The 24,121-nt window shown below is 36.5% G+C and overlaps 1 protein-coding gene across 7 annotated transcripts in view; it reads left to right on the top strand.

Moving 5' to 3' along the window:
- The window catches only part of STXBP5L (syntaxin binding protein 5L), a 413,694-nt gene that overhangs the window by 274,501 nt on the left and 115,072 nt on the right, over window positions 1-24,121 (top strand). For 5 of the 7 annotated variants that reach the window (XM_074404291.1, XM_074404290.1, XM_074404292.1 and 2 more), the window contains exons 19-20: window positions 15,885-16,036; window positions 18,305-18,376. In XM_074404291.1, coding sequence (XP_074260392.1) covers window positions 15,885-16,036; window positions 18,305-18,376 — 224 coding nt within the window. The remainder of the gene's footprint in view (window positions 1-15,884; window positions 16,037-18,304; window positions 18,377-24,121) is intronic. The other 2 variants (XM_074404289.1, XM_074404293.1) reach the window with 1 other exon arrangement.

Here is a 24,121-nt window from a genome sequence, read left to right as displayed (position 1 = left end):
TTGGCAAGTTCCACCCCCACAAAGACCAGCAATCTGAAATGCTCTGGATGTTAGCTTTGTCAGCTGGATAGATTGCAAAAATTTTCTCCCATTCTTTAGATTGCCTGTTCACTCTGATGATAGTTTCTTTTGCTTTGCAGAAGCTCTTCATTTTAATGAGATCCCATTTGTCTAGTTTGGCTTTTGTTGCCATTCCTTTTGGTGATTTAGTCATGAAGTCTTTACCCATGCCTATGTCCTGAATGGTATTACCTGAGTTTTCTTCTAGGCATTTTATGGTTTTAGGTCTAGTGTTTAAGTCTTTAATCCATTTTGAGTTAATTTTTGTATAAGGTGTAAGGAAGGGATCCAGTTTCAGCTTTCTGCATGTGGCTAGCCAGTATTCCCAACACAATTTATTAAATAGGAAATCTTTTCCCCATTGCTTGTTTTTGTTGGGTTTGTCAAAGATCAGGTGGTTGTAGATGTGTGGCATAATTTCTGACTGTAGCCTTCTAGTATAGTTTGAGGTTAGGTAGCATGATGCCTACAGCTTTGTTCTTTACACTTAGGATTCTCTTTGCTATCCAGGATCTTTTTTGAGTTTCATATGAAATTTAAAGTAGGTATTTCCAATTCTGTGAAGAAAGTCAATGGTAACTTGAAGGGAATAACATTGAATCTTTGAATTACTTTGGGTAATGTGGTCATTCTCATGATATTCATTCTGCCTATCCATGAGAATGGAATGATTTTTTATTTGTTTGTGTCCTCTCTTATTTCCTTGGGCAGTAGTTTGTAGTTCTCCTTGAAGAAGTCTTTCATATCCCTTGTAAGTTGTATTCCTAGGTATTTTATTCCCTTTGTAGCAATTGTGAATGGGAGTTCACTCATGATTTGGCTCTGTATGTCTATTTTTGGTGTATTAGAATGCTTGTGATTTTTGAAAATTAATTTTGTATCCTGAGATTTTGCTTAAGTTGTTTATCTTTAAGCATATTTCGGGCTGAGATGATGGGATCTCCTAAATATACACTCATGTCACCTGCAAACAGAGACAGTTTGACTTCCTCTTTTTCTAATTAAATATACTTTATTTCTTTCTCTTGCCTGATGGCCCTGGTCATAACTTTCAATACTATGTGGAATAGGATTGGTGAGAGAGGGCATCCTTGTCTTGTGCTGCTTTTCAAAGGGAATGCTTCCAGTTTTTACCCATTCAGTATATTGGCTGTAGGTTTGTCATAAATAGCTGTTATTATTTTGAGATACGTTCCATCATGTGGTTTTTGTTCCTGGTTCTGTTTATGTGATAGATTACATTTATTGATTTGCATATGTTGAACCAGTCTTGCATCCCAGGGAGGAAGCCAACTTTCTTGTGGTGGATAAGCTTTTCGATGTGCTGCTGGGTTTGGTTTGCCACTATTTTATTAAGGATTTTCGCATCAATGTTCCTCATGGATATTGACCAGACATTTTCTTTTTTTGTTGTGTCTCTGCCAGGGTTTGGAATCAGGATGATGTTGGCCCCATAAAATGAGTTAGGGAGCATTCCCTCTTTTTGTAGTGTTTGGAATAGTTTGACGAGGAATGGTACCAGCTCCTCTTTGTACCTCTTGTATTACTCAGCTGTGAAACTGTATGGTCCTGGACTTTTTTGGTTGGTAGGCTATTAATTGCTGCCTCAATTTCAGAACTTGTTATTGGTCTATTCAGGTATTTGACTTCTTCCTGGTTTAGTCTTGAGAGGATGTGAGTGTCCAGGAATTTATCCATTTTTTCTAGATTTTCTAGTTTATTTGCGTAGAGGTGTTTATAATATTCTCTGATGGTGGTCTGTATTTCTGTGGGATTGGTGGTGATATATCCTTTATTATTTTTTATTATGTCTATTTGATTCTTCTCTCTCCTTCTTTATTAGTCTAGCTAGCAGCCTATCTAGTTTGTTGATGCTTTCAAAAGACCAGCTCCTGGATTCATTGATTTTTTTAATTTTTTTTTTGTTATTGTTTGTCTCTATCTCTTTCAGTTCTGCTTTGATCTTTGTTATTTCTTGTCTTCTGCTAGCTTTTGAATTTGTTTGCTTTTGCTTCTCTAGTTCTTTTAATTGTGGTGTTAGAGTGTTTGATTTTAGATTTTTATGCTACAAATTTCCCTCTAGACACTGCTTTAAATGTGTTTCAGAGATTCTGGTACTTGGGTCTTTATTCTCATTGGTTTCAAAGAACTTAAAATTTCTGGCTTTGTTTTGCTATTTACCCTGTAGTCATTCAGGAACAGTCTGTTCAGTTTCCATGTAGTTGTATGCTTTTGAGTGAGTTTCTTAATCCTGAGTTCTAATTTGATTACACCATGGTCTGAGAGACTGTTCGATTTCCATCCTTTTGCATTTGCTGGGCAGTGTTTTACTTCCAATTATGTGGTTGATTTTAGAGTAAGTGTGATGTAGTATTGAGAAGAATGTATATTCTGTTGATTTGGGGTGAAAAGTTATGTAGATTTCTATTAGATCCACTTGGTCCAGAGCTGAGTTCAAGTCCTGAATATCCTTGTTCATTTTCTGTCTTGTTCATTTGTCTTATATTGATAGTGGGGTGTAAAAGTCTCCCACTATTATTGTGTGAGAGTCTAAGTCTCTTTGTAAGTCTCTAAGAACTTGCTTTATGAATCTGGGTGCTCCTGTGTTGCATGCATATATAATTAGGATAGTTAGCTCTTCTTGTTGCATTGATCCCTTTGCTATTATGTAAGGCTTTTGTTTGTCTTTTTTGTTATTTTTTGGTTTAAAATCTGTTTTTTCAGAGACTAAGATTACAATCCCTGCTTTTGTTTGTTTGTTTTCCATTTGCGTGGTAAATCTTCCTCCATCCCTTTATTTCAAGTCTGTGTGTGTCTTTGCACATAAGATGGGTCTCCTGAATACAGCACACTGATGGGTCTTGACTCTTTATCCAATTTGCTAGTCTATGTCTTTCAATTGGGGCATTTAGCCCATTTACATTTAAGGTTAATATTATGTGTTAATTTGATCCTGCCTTGTGATGTTACTTGGTTATTTTGTTCTTTAGTTGATGCAGTTTCTTCACAGCATCAACGTTCTTTACCATTTGGTATGTTTTTGCAGTGGCTGGTACTGGTTGTTGTTTTCCATGTTTAGTGCTTCCTTTAGGAGCTCTTGTAAGGCAGGCCTCATGGTGACAAAATCTCCTAGCATTTGCTTGTCTGTAAAGGATTTTATTTCTCTTTCACTTATGAAGCTTAGTGTGGCTGGATATGAAATTCTGGGCTGAAAATTCTTTTCTTTAAGAATGTTAAATGTTGGCCCCCATTCTCTTCTGTCTTGTAGGGTTTCTGCCAAGAGATCCACTGTTAGTCTGATGGGCTTTTCTGTGTGGGCAACCCAACCTTCCTCTCTGGCTGCCCTTAGCATTTTTTCTTTATTTCCTGAATTTGAATATTGGCCTGCTTTGCTAGGTTGGTAAAGTTCTCCTGGATAACATGCTGAAGAATATTTTTTAGCTTGGCTTCATTCTCCCCATCACTTTCAGGTATACCAATGAAATGTAGATTTGGCCTTTTCACATAATCCTATATTTCTTGGGGGCTTTGTTTGTTTCTTTTCACTTTTTTTTCTGTAGTCTTGTCTTCTCACTTTATTTCATTGATTTTCAATCTCTGATATCCTTTCTTCTGCTTGATCAATGCAACTATCGAAACTTGTTATGTGTTACAAAGTTCTCATGCTCATGCTGTGTTTTTCAGCTCCATCAGGTCATTTATGTTCTTCTCTAAACTGGTCATTCTAGTTAGCATTTCATCCAACCTTTTTTTCAAGGTTCTTAGCTTCCTTGCATTGGGTTAGAACATGCTCCTTTAGCTCAGAGGAGTTTGTTACTACCCACCTTCTCAACCCTGCTTCTGTTAATTTGTCAAACTCATTCTCCATGCAGTTTTGTTCCCTTGCTGGTGAGGAATTGTGATTCCTTGGAGGAGAAGAGGCATTCTTGTTTTTGTAATTTTCATCCTTTTTGTGCTGGTTTCCCCTCATCTTGTTGGATTTATCTCCCTTTGGTCTCGTAAGTCAGTGACCTTTGGATGGAGTCTCTGAGTGAACTTCTGTTTCATTGGTGTTGAATCTATTTCTTTCTGTTTGTTAGTTTCCTTCCAACAGTCAGTACTCTGCTGCAGGTCTGCTGGAGTTTGCTGAAGGTCCGTTCCAGATCTGCTTGCCTGGGTATAACCAACAGAGGCTACAGAATGGCAAATGTTGCTGCCTGTTTCTTTCTCTGTTAGCTTCATCCCAGAGGGGTACCCACCAGATGCTAGCCAGAGCTCTCCTGTATGAAGTGTTTGTTGGCCCTTACTGGGAGGTGTCTCCCAGTCAGGATACACAGGAGCCAGGGATCCACTTGAGGAGGTAGTCTTTCCCTTATCAGAGCTCAAATGCTGTGCTCAGAGATTCACTGCTCTCTTCAGAGCTGCCAGGAAGGGACATTTAAGTCTGTGTAAGCTGTGCTTACCACCACCCCTCTTCCCAGGTGCTCTGTCCTAGGAGGGTGGGAGCCTTATTTATAAGTCCCTGACAGGTTGTTGCCTTTTTTCAGGGATGCCCTCCAAGCAAGGAGGGAATCTAGTGAGACAGTCTGCCTGCAGCAACCTTGCTGAGCAGTGGTGGGCTCTGCCCACTTTGAACTTCCCAGCATCTTTGTTCATGCTGTAAGGTTAAAACCTCCTACTCGAGCCTCAACAATGGCAGATGTCTATCCCTCCACCAAGCTTGCATCCCGGGTTGAGCTCAGACTGCTCTGCTGGCTGCAAAAATTTCAGTCAGTAGATCTTAGCTTGCTGGTCTCCATAGGGGTGGGACCCACTGAGCCAGACCACTTGGCTCCCTGGCTTTAGCCCCCTTTCCAGGGCACTGAGCATTTCTGTCTCACTGGTGTTCCAGGTACCATTGGGATATGAAAAAAAGAACTGTTGCAGCTAGCTTGGCATCTGCCCAAATTGTCATTCAGTTTTGTGCTGAAAACCCAGAGCCCTGGTGGTGGCGTAAGTATTGGAGGGAATCTCCTCATGTGCAGATTGCAAAGACCAATGGAAGAGTGCAGTATATGGACTAGAGAACAGGGACCAGACCCTAAGGGCTACCTTGGCTAGGAGAGGTGGTTCCCCAACCCCTTGCACTTACCAGGTGAGGCAACATCCCACCCTGCTTTGCCTCACTCTCCTTGGACTGCACTCACTGGCAAACCAGTCCCAATGAGATGAACTAGGTACCTCCGTTGGATATGCAGAAATCACTCACCTTCTGCATCAGTTTTCCTGGGAGCTGCACACCAGAGCTGTTCCTTTTTGGCCATCTTGCCAGCAATCCCCCATCATTTTTTAAAATAAATGTTTTCATTGTAAACGTTTCCCATCATTTTACTACTATATTTAAAGTGGATTTGTTGTAGGCACCATATAGTTGGGTCTTACTTTTAATTCACTCAGGCAATCTTTGCCCATAATTGGAGTGTTTCAATCATTTACATTAATATGCTTATCCATGTGATTGGGTTTAAGCCAAACACTTTCCAATTTGTTTTTCTATTTTTCCCTGAACTGTTTTTGTTTCTGTTTTTGTTTTGCTGCTTTTTCTCTGCCTTGTTTTCAGGGAAAGATTGTGTATCTTTTAATGATTCTATTTTATCTTCTTTATTTATTTAGATATACTTCTTTTAGTTTTTTTTTTTTAATTTGTTTGTTTGCTCCCAGCCTTACAGTATATCTCTTTGAGTTATCAAATAAGTAGATAAACAAATGGAATTATACCACCTTTCATATATTTTAATAACTTTACAACAGCATATTTCTACTTACCTTCCTGTATTTTGCACTGTTTTCATAAATTTACTTCTATGTGTTATAAACCCCACAATACATTGTTACTAATTTTGCTTTAGTCAATTATCCTTTAAAAAAATGAGAAAAGTCTTTAATATTAATTTTCATATTTAACATTTTTGGTGTTCTTCATTATATAGTAAAGATCCTATATTTCCATCTCGAATCATTTTTTTCTGAGACCTTCCTTATTATTTATGTAATGCATTTATGTGAGCGAAAAATTCCTTCAGCTTTTCTTTTTGTGCAAAAATTTTTTTTCTACCCCTTGAAAGATGTATTTGCTGGGTATAGAATTTTAGTTTGACATTATTCTTATTTCTTACTATGAAGATGCCACTCCGTTATCTTTTGGTTTGTATAGTTTCATTTAATTTTTTTAAATGATTTCATCATTTTATTTTTTTTAATTTTTACAATGTAAGAAATACTTTTTTTTCTGCCAGCTTTTAACATTTTCTCTTTATTATTAGTTGTTCTCAGCAATCTGATTATGATGACTTTTTATTTTTCTTCATTTTTATTCTGCTCGGGATCTTTAAATTTCTATTATCTGCAGGTTTGTTACTGTCACCAAATTTTTTCTATCATTTGACTAAATTGGCTATCTTTTTTCAACTATGTTTTCTGTTGTTTTTCTTTTCTGAAGTTTCAATTATGGAATTTTGTTTTTTAAAGTTTTAAAATCTCATTTTACTGATTTCTAAGATTTCTTCAAGTTCACTATCTTAGTCTGTGATGCTATAAAAAAATACTATAAATTGGGTAGCTTGTAAACAACAGAAATTTATTTCTCACAATTCTGAAGGCTGAAAAGTCTAATATCAAGGCATGAGTAGATTTATTGTCTGGTGAGAACCTGCTCCTTGTAGACAGTACCTTCTAAATGCATCATCACATAATGGAAGTGGTGAGGCAGCTCTCTAGGTCCTCTTTTATAAGGGTTCTGATTTCATTCATGAGAGCTCCATTCTCATGATCTAGTTACCTTCCAAAGTTCCTACCTCTTAATACAATCATCTTGGGGTTTAGGTTTTAACATATTAATTTTGGGAAGGCACAAGCATTCAGAGAATAGCATTCACTATTCTTTTCTACTATGATGTCTGATGTGAAGATAATTCTTAAATTTCATATACATTTATATCTCTAGAAATTTCATTTGAGGCTTTTTAATGTCTTTCATTTCTTTGTCATATTCATGTTTCAACCTTCTTGATTATCTATAATATGCCTTTAAACACATTTTCAATATTTTTGTCTGCTAATTTATCATCTATTTCTGGATATGTTTCTATTGAGTTATTTTTTCCTCTGATTATCATATTTTACTGATTCTTTATAGGCTTGCAACTTTTTATATACTGGACATTGTGAATTTTACATTTTTGGTGATTTTTTTTTTGCCAATTTTTTTCTGGAATGAAATTAAATTACTTGGAATCTGTAGCTATTCTCTTGTTACTGAAGTGACACTCTTGTATCTGCTGTTCCATGTATTAGGAGATCTCTGCCACCTCATTGGTAATAACATAAAATATTCTTAGCCTTGTGTGTGCCCTGGGAATTATTCTGCCTTATCTTTTTGGTGGTTCTTTTATTGGCCTTGAGTAGCTTCTTCACATGGATGCACAGATTAGCACACAGCCAAAGTCTCAAGGACATCTTTCTGCCAATCTCTTGTATTCTCTTTCTGTGTGGCTTATTATGCCTTATTAGATCTAGCTGTTTTTGCAGCCTCAGTCTCTGATCTCTGCCTCCTCAACTAAATGAGACCACCAGTCTCTCGTTGAGTTTTAGTTTTCTGTGCCCAAGGCTGGGAACTATCTCCAGTCACTAACACAGAACATTTGTGAAATGTATTATCTTGGTTGTTATCCTTCTCTCCTCTTATTCTGTGTTTTCTGTTGACCAATACATGAAAATTCTTGTTTAATATATTTTGTCCAGTTTTCTAGTAATTCAAAATAGGACATTAAATCTAGTCTCTTTACTTTCTGACAACTACTGCCAGACTTCCCCAGCCCTATGCTATAATTTCTCGGTGTTCTTATTTTTAATTCCAAGACAAAAATAATTATTTATGGTATATAGAATGTCGTGCATCCTGGTTGCCTACTTTTTTTCACTGATTATTGCATTTAGAAACTCTATCATGTCTATAAGCAGAAGTAATTTGCTGTATTTTAACATAGAAAGCTTAAAGATACTAACTTGTTATAACTGGTAATATATAATATTGCATTTACTTAAAATAATAAGATCAATTTTTTGCATGGAAAAATTTCAGTGTATTTAAAAAAAAATTCTGATTTGATACTCATAAAAGCTCTGTGAACTAGATAAGTGTGGAAGTGTAATTATCACTATAAAAAAGCTAAGGCCTAGTAAGATTCATTAATTTTTCTCAAAGTCACATATCCTGTAAGTGATAGAGATGAGAATTAAACCCAGATCTGACCAGTATAACAATACATTTTTCTCCAGTTTCCAAAGTCTGTAGAGCTCTATGTGTATTAGCAAAACATCTAGTATGAGTAGAAGTGTTGTTGCTGTGTTTTAACTTGTGTGGTGGAGTGGTAAGTATCATTTTAATAGTAATCAGATGTTTTGTAAACAAGATTCAATCTAAATAATAATACAACCTGGAACATATATAAAGAAAGCAAAACAACTTTCATATAACTAGTGTTTATTTAGTTTATGAAGCAAAAAGTACCAATAGCATTCCTCAGCTGGAGGGCATGTTGTAAATGGAGAAAAATGAGAGTTAATGTATGCCTAATCATTAAGGCAATCAAAATGCCCACTTGGAAGAACTGTCTTTTTTTTTTTTATTTTTTTTATTGCATTTTAGGTTTTGGGGTACATGTGAAGAACATGCAAGATTGTTGCATAGGTACACACATGGCAGTGTGGTTTTCTGCCTTCCGTCCCCTTGCCTGTATCTGTCATTTCTCTCCATGCTATCTCTTCCCACCTCCCCACTCCCCCGTCCCTCCCCCAATTCCCCCCAATGGACCCCAGTGTGTAGTACTCCCCTCCCTGTGTCCATGTGTTCTCATTGTTCAACACCCGCCTATGAATGAGAACATGCAGTGTTTGATTTTCTGCTCTTGTGTCAGTTTGCTGAGAATGATGGTTTCCAGGTTCATCCATGTCCCTACAAAGGACGTGAACTCATCGTTTTTGATGGCTGCGTAATATTCCATGGTGTATATGTACCACATTTTCCCTGTCCAGTCTATCATCGTTGGGCATTAGGGTTGGTTCCAGGTCTTTGCTATTGTGAACAGTGCTGCTATGAACATTCGTGTACATGTGTCCTTATAGTAGAATGATTTATAATCCTTTGGATATATACCCAGTAATGGGATTGCTGGGTCAAATGGGATTTCTATTTTTAGGTCATTGAGGAATCGCCACACTGTCTTCCACAATGGTTGAATTAATTTACATTCCCATCAACAGTGTAAAAGTGTTCCTATTTCTCCACATCCTCTCCAGCATCTGTTGTTTCCAGATTTTTTAAAGATCGCCATTCTAACTGGTGTGAGATGGTATCTCAATGTGGTCTTGATTTGCATTTCTCTGATGACCAGTGATGATGAGCATTTTTTCATATGTTTGTTGGCCTCCTGTATGTCTTCTTTTGTAAAGTATCTGTTCATATCCTTCGCCCATTTTTCAATAGGCTTGTTTGTTTTTTTCTTGTAGATCTGTTTTAGTTCTTTATAAATTCTGGATATCAACCCCTTGTCAGATGGGTAGACTGCAAAAATTTTTTCCATTCTGTTGGTTGCCGATTCACTCTACTGACGGTTTCTTTTGCCGTGCAGAAGCTGTGGAGTTTGATTAGGTCCCATTTGTCTATTTTGGCTTTTGTTGCCATTGCTTTTGTTGTTTTGGTCATGAAGTCCTTGCCTACGCCTATGTCCTGAATGGTTTTGCCTAGATTTTCTTCTAGGGTTTTTATGGTGTTAGGTCTGATGTTTAAGTCTTTAATCCATCTGGAGTTAATTTTGGTGTAAGGTGTCAGGAAGGGGTCCTGTTTCTTCTTTCTGCACATGGCTAGCCAATTTTCCCAACACCATTTATTAAACAGGGAATCCTTTCCCCATTGCTTGTTTTTGTCAGGTTTGTCGAAGATCAGATGGTTGTGGGTATGTTGTATTTCCTCTGAGGCCTCTGTTCTGTTCCATTGGTCTATATCTCTGTTTTGGTACCAGTACCATGCTGTTTTGATTACTGTAGCCTTGTAGTATAGTTTGAAGTCCGGTAGTGTGATGCCTCCTGCTTTGTTCTTTTTGCTTACAATTGACTTGACTATGCGGGCTCTCTTTTGGTTCCATATGAAGTTTAAGGTGTTTTTTTCCAGTTCTGTGAAGAAGGTCATTGATAGCTTGATGGGAATAGCGTTGAATCTGTAAATTACTGTGGGCAGTATGGCCATTTTCACGATGTTGATTCTTCCTAACCATGAACATGGAATGTTTCTCCATCTGTTTGTGTCCTCTCTTATTTCGGTGAGCAATGGCTTGTAGTTCTTCTTGAAGAGGTCCTTTACGTTCCTTGTTAGTCGTATTCCTAGATATTTTATTCTCTTTGTAGCAATTGTGAATGGCAATTCGTTCTTGATTTGGCTCTCTTTAAGTCTGTTACTGGTGTATAGGAATGCTTATGATTTCTGCACATTGATTTTGTATCCTGAGACTTTGCTGAAGTTGTTTATTAGTTTCAGGAGATTTTGGGCTGAGATGATGGGGTCTTCTAGATATACAATCATGTCATCTGCAAATAGAGACAATTTGATTTCCTCCTTTCCAATTTGAATACCCTTTATTTCTTTTTCTTTCCTGATTGCTCTGGCTAGAACTTCCAGTACTATATTGAATAGGAGTGGTGAAAGAGGGCATCCTTGTCTAGTGCCAGATTCAAAGGGAATGCTTCCAGTTTTTGCCCATTCAGTATATTGGCTGTTGGTTTGTTGTAAATAGCTTTTATCGTTTTGAGATACATTCCATCAATACCTAGTTTATTGAGGGTTTTTAGCATAAAGGGATCTTGAATTTTGTCAAAGGCCTTCTCTGCATCAATTGAGATAATCATGTGGTTTTTGTCTTTGGTTCTGTCTATGTGGTGAATTACGTTTATGGACTTGCGTATGTTGAACCAGCCTTGCATCCCCGGGATGAATCCTACTTGATCATGGTGGATGAGCTTTTTGATATGCTGTTGCAATCGGTTTGCCAGTATTTTATTGAAGATTTTTGCATCTATGTTCATCATGGATATTGGCCTGAAATTTTCTTTTCTTGTTGAGTCTCTGCCGGGTTTTGGTATCAGGATGATGTTTGTCTCATAAAATGATTTGGGAAGGATTTCCTCTTTTTAGATTGTCTGGAATAGTTTCAGAAGGAATGGTATCAGCTCCTCTTTGTATGTCTGCTAGAATTCAGCTGTGAACCCGTCTGGACCTGGGCTTTTTTTGGGTGGTACGCACTTAATTGCTGCCTCGACTTTAGACCTTGTTATTGGTCTATTCAGGGTTTCAGCTTCTTCCGGGTTTAGGCTTGGAAGGATGCAGGTGTCCAGGAATTTATCCATTTCTTCCAAGTTTACTAGTTTATGTGCATAGAGTTGTTTGTAATAATCTCTGATGATGGTTTGGATTTCTGTGGAATCTGTGGTGATATCCCCTTTATCATTTTTTATTGCATCAATTTGGTTATTCTCTCTTTTCTTTTTAATTAATCTGGCTAGTGGTCTATTTTGTTGATCTTTTCAAAAAACCAGCTCCTGGATTTATTGATTTTTTGAAGAGTTTTTTGTGTCTCTATTTCCTTCAGTTCTGCTCTGATCTTAGTTATTTCCTGTCTTCTGTGAGGTTTTGAGTTTTTTTGATCTTGCTCCTCTAGCTCTTTCAATTTTGATGATAGGATGTCAATTTTAGATCTCTCCTTTCTTCTTATGTGGGCACTCATTGCTATATATTTTCCTCTAGAGACTGCTTTAAATGTGTCCCAGAGATTCTAGTATGTTGTGTCTTCGTTCTCATTGGTTTCAAAGAACATTTTCATTTCTGCCTTCATTTCATCGTTTATCCAGTCAACATTCAAGAGCAAGTTGTTCAGTTTCCATGAAGCTGTGCAGTTCTGAGTTAGTTTCTGCATTCTGAGTTCTAACTCGATTGCACTGTGGTCTGGGAGACTGTTTGTTATGATTTCCGTTCTTTTGCATTTGCTGAGGAGGGACTTATTGCCAATTATGTGGTCAGTTTTAGAGTAGGTGTGATGTGGTGCTGAGAGGAATGTATATTCTGTGGATTTGGGGTGGAGAGTTCTGTAAATGTCTATTAGGTTTGCTTGTTCTAGGTCTGAGTTCAGGTCCTGGATATCCTTGTTGATTTTCTGTCCGGTTGATCTGTCTAATATTGACAATGGGGTGTTAAAGTCTCCCACTATTATTGTGTGGGAGTCTAAGTCTCTTTGTAAGTCATTAAGAACTTGCCTTATGTATCTGGGTGCTCCTGTATTGGGTGCATATAAATTTAGGATCGTTAGCTCTTCTTGTTGCAGTGATCCTTTTACCATTATGTAATGTCCTTCTTTGTCTCTTTTGATCTTTGTTGCTTTAAAGTCTATTTTATCAGAGATGAGAATTGCAACTCCTGCTTTTTTTTTTCTCTCTTCATTTGCTTGGTAGATCTTCCTCCATCCCTTTATTTTGAGCCTTTGTGTATCCTTGCATGTAAAATGGGTTTCCTGGATACAGCACACTGATGGGTTTTGGCTTTTTATCCAATTTGCCAGTCTGTGTCTTTTGATTGGGGCATTTAGTCCATTGACATTTAGGGATAGTATTGTTATGTGTAAATTTGATGCTGTCATTTTGATGCTACCTGGCTGTTTTGTTGGTTAGTTGATGCAACTTCTTGATTGTGTTGATGCTCTTTTACCATTTGGTGTGTTTTTGGAGTGGCTGGTACTGGTTGTAGCTTTATATGTGTAGAGCCTCTTTCAGGAGTTCTTGTAGAGCAGGTTTGGTGGTGATGAAATCTCTGAGTGCTTGCTTGTTCACAAAGGATTTTATTTTTCCTTCACTTATGAAGCTTAGTTTGGCTGGATAGGAGATTCTGGGTTGAAATTTCTTTTCTTTAAGGATGTTGAATATTGGCCCCCAATCTCTTCTGGCTTGTAGGGTTTCTGCTGAGAGATCTGCTGTGAGTCTAATGGGCTTCCCTTTTTGGGTAACCCGACCTTTCTCTCTGGCTGCCCGTAGCATTTTCTCTTTCATTTCAACCCTGGTGAATCTGACGATTATGTGCCTTGGAGTTGCTCTTCTTGAGGAATATCTTTGTGGTGTTCTCTGTATTTCCTGGATTTGAATATTGGTCTGCCTTGCTAGGTTGGGGAAGTTTTCCTGGATAATATCCTGAAGAGTATTTTCCAGCTTGGATTCATTCTCTTCATCACATTCAGGTACCCCTATCAAACATAGATTAGATCTTTTCACATAGTCCCACATTTCTTGAAGATTTTGTTCATTCCTTTTTGTGCTTTTTTCTCTGTTCTTGCCTTCTCTTTTTATTTCATTGAGTTGATCTTCGACCTCTGATATCCTTTCTTCTGCTTGGTCAATGCGACTGCTGAAATTTGTGCATGCTTCACGAAGTTCTCATGTTGTGTTTTTCAGCTCCATCAATTCACTTATATTCCTCTCTGTGCTATCCATTCTCGTTAGCATTTCGTCCAATCTTTTTTCAAGGTTCCTAGTTTCTTTGCGTTGGGTTAGAACATGTTCTTTTAGCTCACTGTAGTTTCTTAGTATCCACCTTCTGAAGTCTGATTCTGTCATTTCATCACCCTCCTTCTCCATCCGGTCTGGTTCCCTTGCTAGTGAGGAGTTGTGATCCCTTTTAGGAGGAGAGGTGTTCTGGTTTCGGGAGTTTTCATCCTTTTTGCGCTGGTTTCTTCCCATTTTTGTGGGTTTATCCACCTGTTGTCTTTGTAGTTACTGTCTTTCAGATTGGGTCTCTGAGTGAGCTTCTAGTTCGCGGATGCTTAAGTTACTTCTTTTTTTTTTTTTTTTTTAAGCTTGCCTTCTAACAGTCTGGCCCCTCTGCTGTAGGACTGTTGAGGTCCTCTCCAGGCCCTGCTTGCCTGGGGATCACCTGCAGCAGCTGCAGAACAGTAAGGGTTGCTGCCAGTTTCCTCTTCTGCTATCTTTCTCCCAGAAGGATGCTCGCCTACTGTCAGTCCGTTCTCTCCTTTATGAGGCGAGTCTTTGGATCTATGGGGGTCAGGGAGCTACTTGTGGAGACAGTCTATCTTTTATTGGGGCTTAAGTCCTGAGCTGTGAGCTCTGTTGTTCATTCAGAGCTGCTGGGCAGGTACATTTAGGTCTGCTGCAGCTGAACTCATAAAGCACTTTTTGTTCCCAGGTGCTCTGTCCCAGGGAGTTAGGGCTTTATGAGTTTCCATTGCACTACTGCCTTTTTTGATTTTTCTTTCAGGTCTGACCCGCCCAGATAGCAGCACACCTAGCCACTGCCTGCCTGCAGAGGCTTTGCTGAGCTGCTGTGGGCTCCACCCAGCTGCCCTGTGCTCTTCCCTGCAGTCCTGTTTATATGGGTGTAGTCAGAACTGTCTTGGCAACAGTGGCCCCGCCTCTGTTATGGTGGACTCTCTCTGTTGTGGCAGGTTGCCTCGGCAACGGCGGGTTGCCTCGGTGATGGCGGCCTGCCTCCGTAGTGGTGGAGAGTCTCAGTAATGTCGGACGCCCCTCCCCTACTGAGCGGGACTGTCCAGGATTCAGCTGTGCTTGGTTTGAAGGGCTCAACCCAGAAGGTTTCCAATTACTGTTTTTGTTTTCATTGTTGTTGGGGGTGGGGGGCTGGGACCAACCGAGCCTGATCACCTGGCTCCCTGACTCAGAGTCTTTTCTTTTAAGTTGAACGACCCCGCGTTCCAGTCGCTTGTTGAAAAGGCACTGGGATCTCCCATGCTGTGACTCACTGAGTCGGCTCAAACAGCGGACCCGGCTCCTGGCGGATTTTTTGCCTAGGAATCTCCTGGCCTGGCTCTCTATTTCAGATGAATGGGCAACTCTGCCGTCTCAGGGCTCCGATCACCAGCTAAGAGGGCTCCCAGACCAGTGGCTTTTGTCCGGAGAACTGAGGCAACAGGGTGTGGTCACAGCAGCCGCGTGGGCTGAATCAGCCCCGCGGGGGGCCAAAACAGCCACACCAGCCAGGACTGTGGCGCTGGCGACCCCTCTGCCTGGGTATCTCCTGGTCTGTGGGCAATAAAAATTCATCTGGAAATGCGGCGTACACTCACCCTCTGCGCTTTTCACTGGGAGCTGAAGTCCTGAGCTGTTCTTAGGCGGCCATCTTCCCAGCATTCTCCAGAACTGTCTTTTTAAAATTTCTCAGGAGACTTAGTTAAGAAATTAATTAAATGGTCTTTATCTTTTGAAAGGAGCACAAAATAAAAAGCACAGAAGTAAGAAACAATTTTTTTATCTCCTCATTTCTAATATAGTGTCAATGCCTTTGATATACGAATTTAATTTTTTAGAAGATAATTAATATAAAGTCTAGTATTTATAATTTTATTTGAAAAAGTCATCTAATTACATAGTAAACATTTGTAGCGAGTGACATTTCTTGACCTATCTCCCCCTTGCATAGCAAAAAGGTGTTGTGTGATTCTTCTGTAAAAATATAAGGTCTAGTTAAAGAGCAGATCAGGTAATCGTAAAACTACTGGCAAAATATAATTGCCGATCATCCTTTTTTTGCAGTAAATTGGATGGCTATTGTATAAAGACAGTTTATCCATCGTAAAGCCAAGGTATCCTCCTTGACTTCACAAAAATCACTGCCCAACCTCCCCAACCCTGTCATTACTTTCTGATATTGATTTAAAGATAAAAATATTATTGATTTAAAGATAAAAATAATCATGCGTGTTGTGATACATTCTAGTCACATTTTTTTTACTCTCTCTTAGAGTTGCATTTGGAAACTGCAATGGGTTGGCTGTCGTGGATTTTATACAGAAGACAGTACTATTAAGCATGGGGACTATTGACCTATATAGATCAAGTGACCTATACCAGCGACAACCACGGTCTCCTCGAAAAAACAAACAGTTCATTGCAGGTAGGAGATAAAACAAGATGAGTTATGAACTTGATTTGTTCATCTGTGTTCTTACTTTTAGATTTCTTGTCTTTCTTCTGTGATGCTATTGAAATGCATGGCAAAATAAAAGCAACATAATTTACAAAACCATGTAAGTAAAATAAATTGGGCAGAAACATTGTGAGAATCTTTGAAAGTGTTAGGGAAGTGTATATTTAAACTTCAATTTGCTATTGAAGTTAGGAAGCATCTCAAGTTTCTTAGGTTTAATTCCTAAGAAATAACAGAAAATAAAAAGCCATTAAATGTAAAAATGCTACAAAAATTAAGGCTCTATAATTGAAAAAACTGCTTGCAGTTGTTGTGTTAAACAGGTTAACTTTCTTCTGAACTATCTAGTCCCTTTAAAAAGATAATTTTAGGTCATTCACTACTTTTAATTTTTAAAATTGATTCCATATTGTGGCTGACACCTTTACTTGTTGGATAATGACCTTCCTTGAGGTATTTTCACAATTCAGTAAACATTTTTTATCAACATTTTTAAAGTACTATGAAAGATGGCATTGTTCTTGGCAGGATCAATGAATTGATGTATTTACAAAAGAAAATGAACTTAAGGTTAATTAGGATTTAATGACAAACTTTGATATGGCAATTATCTAAAGCTGAAATTTTAGTATATATCCAAATAGTTGGTTTTGTAAACACTGCCAAAGTTTTGTATATTTTCTGCCCATTAACAGTCCAGTTGGTGAAAAAAAAAAATGAGGCCAAAAAGTTGCAGATGAAAAATGCTTCTATAATATGTATTATTTTAGATAATCCTTTAAAGTCTTCTACTTTGGTCCAGATATGGTGACTCATGCCTTTAATCCCAGTACTTTGGGAGGCCAAGGTGAGAGGATTTCCTGAGGCCAGGAATTCAAGACCAGGCTGAATAACATAGTGTGACCTCATCTCTAAAAATAATAAAAATAACTTTAAAAAATTTTTAAATAAGTAAATAAAATAAAATTTCTACTTTGTATTATTCAAAATAATCTATTGAATATTGATGACATTACTAAATATAACCATAGGAAAATATTTTATAATAAAAATAAAATGGGTACATGATGGTAGGTGTTATTTTCCAAATAGCAGATATGTCAAATTTAACATCCAAATATGATAATAAATGAATTTCCTTTTTGGACTAATGAAACTTGTTATACTGAAACTCTCCTTGTTAACCTTTCTTTTGCAAACTTCAATCATTTCCAAATTATTAATTTAGATCTTTTTGAGGGGCACAAAATTTCTCTTTCAGAATCTAAGAGTTTTTAGTGAGGGATCTCAACTTTTAGCAATATTTTAGGAGTGCTAGAAATTTCAAATTCTAGAGATTTTGCCTCTATCACTATCAAATTTTATAAGGAAGACAAAATAAAAGCAATTGTACATTCGCATAACATAAAGTTCCCTCATGATTGGGAAAGACAAGTTTGAAGTTGATGGGCTCTAGGCTAGAAAGGTTTTAGGAAGCAGTAGCTTATTTATAATTTAAAAATTAGTGCCTCAGTCATAATAACCATATTTCAGGTGTTCAGTTTGCAATGCTAAAAGCACCAATATAATCAGAAAATCTGTGAATACTATGACAATATCTAAATTACTTGCTGGATATACACAGCAGCGCAAAAAAAGTATACATTTTGACAAATTTAATACAATTGTTGTCTAATTTAATTTAAACCTCTTGAACCTTAACAGTTACTGCCAGAGCTTAGAATATTGATGACTTTAAAATTATGAAAAGCTGTGATGAAGTTGTTAACTCGGTTTTTGTTAATGTACAAGATGACACAATAAGAGCTCACTTTATAACAATGAAGTAGTAAAGACTGAAATCTTTAGCTTTCTTTTTAATTGTTGAAGGATTAAAGACATTCATTTTTATATTAATGAAATAATTTATACATATTATTTATAAACCAAATAAGTATATTTTGTAAAAACATATAAGGAAAATTTGCCACATACTTTTATAAGACATTTAAATAAGATATAAGATCTTTAAATAAATATTAAAATTACTCCAGCATTCTCATCATTCATCTTTCACCTCTTTTTAATTGATTTACTTTATCAATATCTCCTCTCTAATTTGATTACCTAATCTTGCTGCAACTTCTTCATCTTGGCTGTTCTAGATTCTGGTATGATATCACTTCCTTTCACTTTAGATTTTTTTTCTCTTTCTTCTGCCTGCTGCTGATGCTGGTGTTCTGGCATGTTCCAAAGACAACTTTTGCATGCGTGGCCTGTCTAACTTTTATCCTGATTTAACGAAACGGATCCGTACTTCCTATCAGAGTAAGTTATGTAAAGGTTAGGCAAATAGCATTTTTAAATCATAATTCCTGAGTTAAATCCATACATCAGTGCTCAGTAATGTGTTTCTTAAAACACATTTAACATGCATGCAAATTTTTGTTTTGTTATGATGTGCAACCTGATAATTTTAATAAAAATTATTATAGAACTATTTCAATCCATTATTGTCCTGTACCCATTCAGTCATACCCATTGTTTCAGTGTTTATTTCAAACCATACGGACCATGTCCCACTAGTCCAAGAGTCACTGTTTTATTTTGAGGAGGAAGAGCTATGATGTCCTTGTAAATCATAAAACTTATTACTGATACTGGTATCAGTAATAAGTCAATGCTTTCTTATTTTGGAAACCTTATGCTTTGGCCATTTTATAATACTATTCTAACCAGGGTCACAATATGTGTTTCTTTTAAATAATTATATTCCTTGAAGATAACTAAGTATTCCTAATTTCTGATGGTTTTTATTAAAATATACAAACACGTGTTTATATGGTGATTTAAGGCACCCAAACATTATAAAGTAGGATAATTAAGGTCAAAAGTAAACAAGTAAGATCAACATTTACCATGGTAGCAAACACAGAGCTGAAGATGTTTATAATAAGTAATTATAAAAACTGGTATAGAAAGGATAAAGAGTGAGAGTGTGTGTGACTAGAAGTAGAGATGACACTAATGATGTTATGGGTAGATATTTATTGATGTGAAAAAAGTGTTTATCAAATGTTAATATAGTCTGTTAAAAAGCAGGCTGTTTAGCAATATATACAAAATGGCTTTATAATTATATAAAATATACATTATATACACACATTCACACATGTATGTTGTTTGTAACCTGAAGTTCTTCAGACCTCACCAGTTCACATATACAAATGGAATCTTATCAGTAATAAAACCTAAAACTTTGTGGTTTATGCACCTAGCTTACATAAATCAGTCTCTGTGAAATCCTTAAAATGTTCCTGGGAGTGCTCAGAAGTTGAGTAATTTTTGTTCCTAAATATTCTCCAATTTTCTGCTCTAGCAGAGCACCCCCTTTTGGGAATCCATCTCACTGTCTCTCTACCTGTTGCCTTGTATGAGAACATTGGCATCTATGTTGGCTTCTGCTGCTCCTAAAACAGAAACTTACTTGATACTTTGATATTTCTTGATATCTGAAAATTTTATGAAATTTCAGTTTCTGTAATAAAGTTTTATTGGAACATAATCACAATCATTCATTTACATATTGTCCATAAATGCTTTCACACTACAATGGCAGAGTTGAGTAGCTGCAACAGAGACTATATGGCCTATAAGGCCTAAAATGTTTACTATCCTGTTCTTTACATTAAAAGTTTGCTGATTCCTGCTCTATGCCATTCTTTTACACCCACCCATCCTCTGCACCACATAAAGGATTTCAGCCAAAACTTTTCTGTAAATAGTCTGAGAGTGGTTTAACACACATATTCAGACTTATGAATTCCAGTTTAGCCTTCTGAAGGTAAGGTATCCTACCGTGTGTGTGTGTGTGTGTAGAGATTAAAAAGTTTCTGGAACATGAACTCGTGGATTTTATAGACTTCTTTTAGCTTTACAGTATATTTGGATTTTTCTATAATAAACTTGTAATTCTTTTATGTTAAGAAACTAAATTGGAAACTGAGGATCAGGAGCAGAAACAGGCTTTTAGTTCATCAGGATTCTATAGTGCCAGCCATGATTTAAAGTTTTTAAAAGTTCTGAGAAATCTCAATAATATATTTTCTTATATTCTTTATATTTCCGTAAAAAATCCCTTCATTCAGGATATACTAAAGTATAATTTCTATCAACATATTCAAATGGATTTTCTGCTATTCTCCTCTTAAGCCAAATTTTTGTATCTTACTACTATTATTTCTTACTCATATCATTCCCTCTCTGGAAATGCCCTGCTAAAAGTTTACTTTCTATATAAGCCTTTCCTACCGCCATCAGAGCGCTGTTGTACCAATTCCTTTATTTAAATGCTTCCAGTGTCCAGGCTTATACACAGTACAGGCTTGCCTGAACCATTTAGCCTAATTCATTTAGCCTAAATTCATCAGTATGGACTCTTAACTTTTATACTTATACTCTACCTTTCCAAATGCATGACAAGACTCTCAAGACCATATCTAAAATTCTTCATGTTCTCTGCGTCTAGCACAAGTCATAAGATCAGTAAGCAAATGATAATGTCAGTAGGATAGAGCATGGCAGCAGGCTTTTTTCTCTCACATGAACAGCCAGGGAAACTTTTCAAATCTGACAAGTGAGAAAAGAACTGGGTACTAGGTTTACCAGGATTTTCCAAAAGAAATCACAGTTTCTAAGTAGAGACCTAACATTTTAAGTCAGAAGTAAAATCAAGTCTGTAGAAGGACTTAAAGAAATCCTCCATGTCTCTACCAATAGGCTCTATAGGGGATCAGACAAGCCCAAGGATTTAAAATCAGATTTCCTAAAAGTCTTCTCTGAATGACCAATATTGCCGGCTATTTTTTTTTTTTTTTTTTTTTTGTATTTTTAGTAGAGACAGGGTTTTACCATGTTGCCAAGGCTGGTCTTGAACTCCTAACCTCAAGTGATCCCCCGACCTTGGCCTCCCAAAGTACTGGAATTACAAGCATGAGCCACTGTACCTGGCCAGGAGTGATTCTTTAATCACTCAAATGTTTATCCTACCATTGCTTTTCAAAATACATTTTATGAAAATTTGGCTTGAAGTTTAACTATTGGATAATATAATCTGATATATTTCTATAATCTCACTTTGTTATAATAGAGACCAGCCTTTTCATTAATTGTTTCCTAACTTTCAGAAAAGCATATATGCATTGTTCATATTTGGGATAGAACCCAGTTCCATTGGTTACCTATTCTACTCTGCTAGTCAGTTTGACTCACTGTTATATTATCTAATAGTGATTATAACCTTTGAGGCAGATTGATATATATTAGTATATTTCTCTACACGTGAGAAAATTGAGGTTGAAAAAAATGAAATTAGTCTCTCAAAGTCACACAGAATAAGTGGGACCAAAACTTATGCCTATCTGATACTAAAGTTATTCCATAGTGTTTTCACTGTATAATCTTGGATCTCTAAGTGTCTTTTTTAAAAGTTTCAGGTACATTGGAAACCAAGTCCATTATTCTATAATCAAGAGACACCTCAGTTTTTGCACACTATCAATGAAATTATATCAGTGACTCGTTTACTGGTCACCTTATGAGATAGTTTGGGCTCCAAGGAGCTGACCTCCCCAAATCTTTAAATTACCAACCTGGAAAACTTTTACATCATAGAATGATAAAATTATTTAGTTGAAAGAAACTTTCACATTTTATAGATTATGATTTTTAGAAGCAGAAAAATGCTTTGAAAAGAACAGTAGACATCTGATCAGAAGATTTACATTGTTTTACCTTTTCCATTTATTAACTACTTAATACATTTATAATCTTAAACAAGGCATTTAATCACTCTAAGTTTCTTTCTTAAAATTGCAATTTCTACCTCCCTTAGAGAGTTGTAGAACTTTTCTGGGTTAATGTTAACAAAAGTGATTCTATAAATGTTAGTTATTATAATTATTACAAAAGATGAACCAACCCACACCACAGAGAGGTTGAATAACTCCCAGAATCATAAGCAATCTACTAAAACTCAGGCTGCTGCCTCATTGCCTAGTAACAGTTCTACTTGTGATCAACACAGAAATTTTGCTAGTTAAAAACTGATATCATGCCATATGAATCATGGGAAGTTTGAAAAGTAGGCTTAATATAGAGCATTGTCAGAAAGACTTGTTTGTACATCAGTTTCGAGTTATGCAACAAAGGATCCTTTGGAGAGTCTCAGGCCTATGTTCCCTTTCTTTTCAGAGGATAGGGGATGATAACAGATCCTAAAAATACCTGAAAAATAAAGAAGAAATAAAAGAAAAGGGGATGATAAGAGAACTAGCCAAGAAAGGCAAATAAGTATTTTGAAATGAACAGAAAGTTAAGATGGAGAAGTAAACCAAAAATTAATAATAAATAAGGGATGCTTCTAGAAACAACAATCAGTAAAAATTATGGTAAACAATAAATGGGAAAAATCCATTCATTCAAAGAATATTTTATTGAGCATCTCTTGTGTCAAACATTTCTCTAGGCATTAAGTGCATTTGCCTAGTGAAACACCATGAGTGAAACAATTATGGTCTTTTCATTTCATTTACAACAGATAATATACAGATAAGTAAATTTATAGATAATTGAAAAAGTGGCACTGCTATGATAGGGGAAAATGAGATAAGGTGGACCTATTTTTAAAGTGTTGTCAGAGAAAAGGACTATCCAACACAGAAACATTTAAGTGAAGTTTTGCAAGATAAGAAAGCAATAGTCAAAGCTTTGAATTCTCACTACCAACCAAGATAAAAGGATAGAGTAAAAGGTACCAGATTTAACCTCCTGCCTGAAAACCACACACGCACACCTCAAAATAGACAAAATAAATGAAAATGATGGTTTTTAAGACATAGGACATCAAACAATGAAAAAAAAGTGATGAGACAGATGGGAAACCTAACAACCATACCTATTTACTATCCTAAGAGAATTTCTAGACTGTAGCAAAATGAGGGGAAGGCCAGGAGGAAAACACTCAGCTTTTTGAGCTGGGAGATGAAGATGAGGAACCAGAGAAACCAAAGCATCTACAGCTTACAAAAGAATTTCAGAGATCTACAGTGTTTCCTCCTACAGCAAAATGCTGATCAACGTATACATATGATGCAGCCACCCAGGAACAGGTAAAGCGCCATCTGAAAGGATTAAAGGAAACAATGCCCAACACTCAAATAAAGGAAATAGTGCCATTCCCTCTTACCCAACTAGAAAAAGTTTATACCTCACATCCACTTCTGTTTAACATTGTATTGGAAATTCTAGACAGTGTTGTCAAGTAAGAAAAATAAAAGTTATCTAGATTGGAAAGGAAGAAGAAGGTAAATAGTCTTTATTCATGGAAAACATGATTGTCTATGAAGAAAACTTACTGAAATCTGCCAAAAACAGCTACTAGAACTAAAAATGTGTGTTTAACAATGTGCAGGATAGAAAGTTAACATACAAAACTTCATCGTATTTCTATATACATATAACAATCTGAAATTGAAATTTAAAAATACCATTTAAAATAGCATCAAAAATAAGAAGTACTTAGCCGTAAATGAGACAACAGATATGAAAGACCTACACATGGAAAACCAGAAAACATTGCTGAGAAAAGTTAGGAAGACTTAAATAGTTATACCAAGTTTATGTCTCACAAAACTCAATTTTTATTAAGATGCCATTTCATTCCAAATCGATTTGTAGTTTTAATGCCAGATCCCAATAAAAATCCAGCAGATGTTCTGGTAGGAAATAACAAACTGATTCTAAAGTTCATACAGAAGTTCAAAGGATTTAGAGTAGCCAAAACAGCTTTTAAGAAGAAGAATCTGTTCTTGCATTAGTTAACTGATAATAATGGCCTCCAACTCTATCCATGTTACTGCAAATGACATAATTTCTTCTTTTTTATGGCTGTGTAGTGTTCCATGTTGTATATGTACCACATTTTCTTTATCCAGTCTACTTTTGGTGGGCATTTAGGTTGATTCCATGTTTTCACTATTGTGAATAGTGCTGCAGTAAACATACGCATGCATT

Source organism: Saimiri boliviensis, chromosome 8, assembly GCF_048565385.1.
Source record: "Saimiri boliviensis isolate mSaiBol1 chromosome 8, mSaiBol1.pri, whole genome shotgun sequence".
NCBI classification, from domain to species: Eukaryota; Metazoa; Chordata; class Mammalia; order Primates; family Cebidae; genus Saimiri; species Saimiri boliviensis.
The sequence above is the reverse complement of the archived record's forward strand: the minus strand, read 5'-3'. Positions and strand labels throughout refer to the sequence as shown.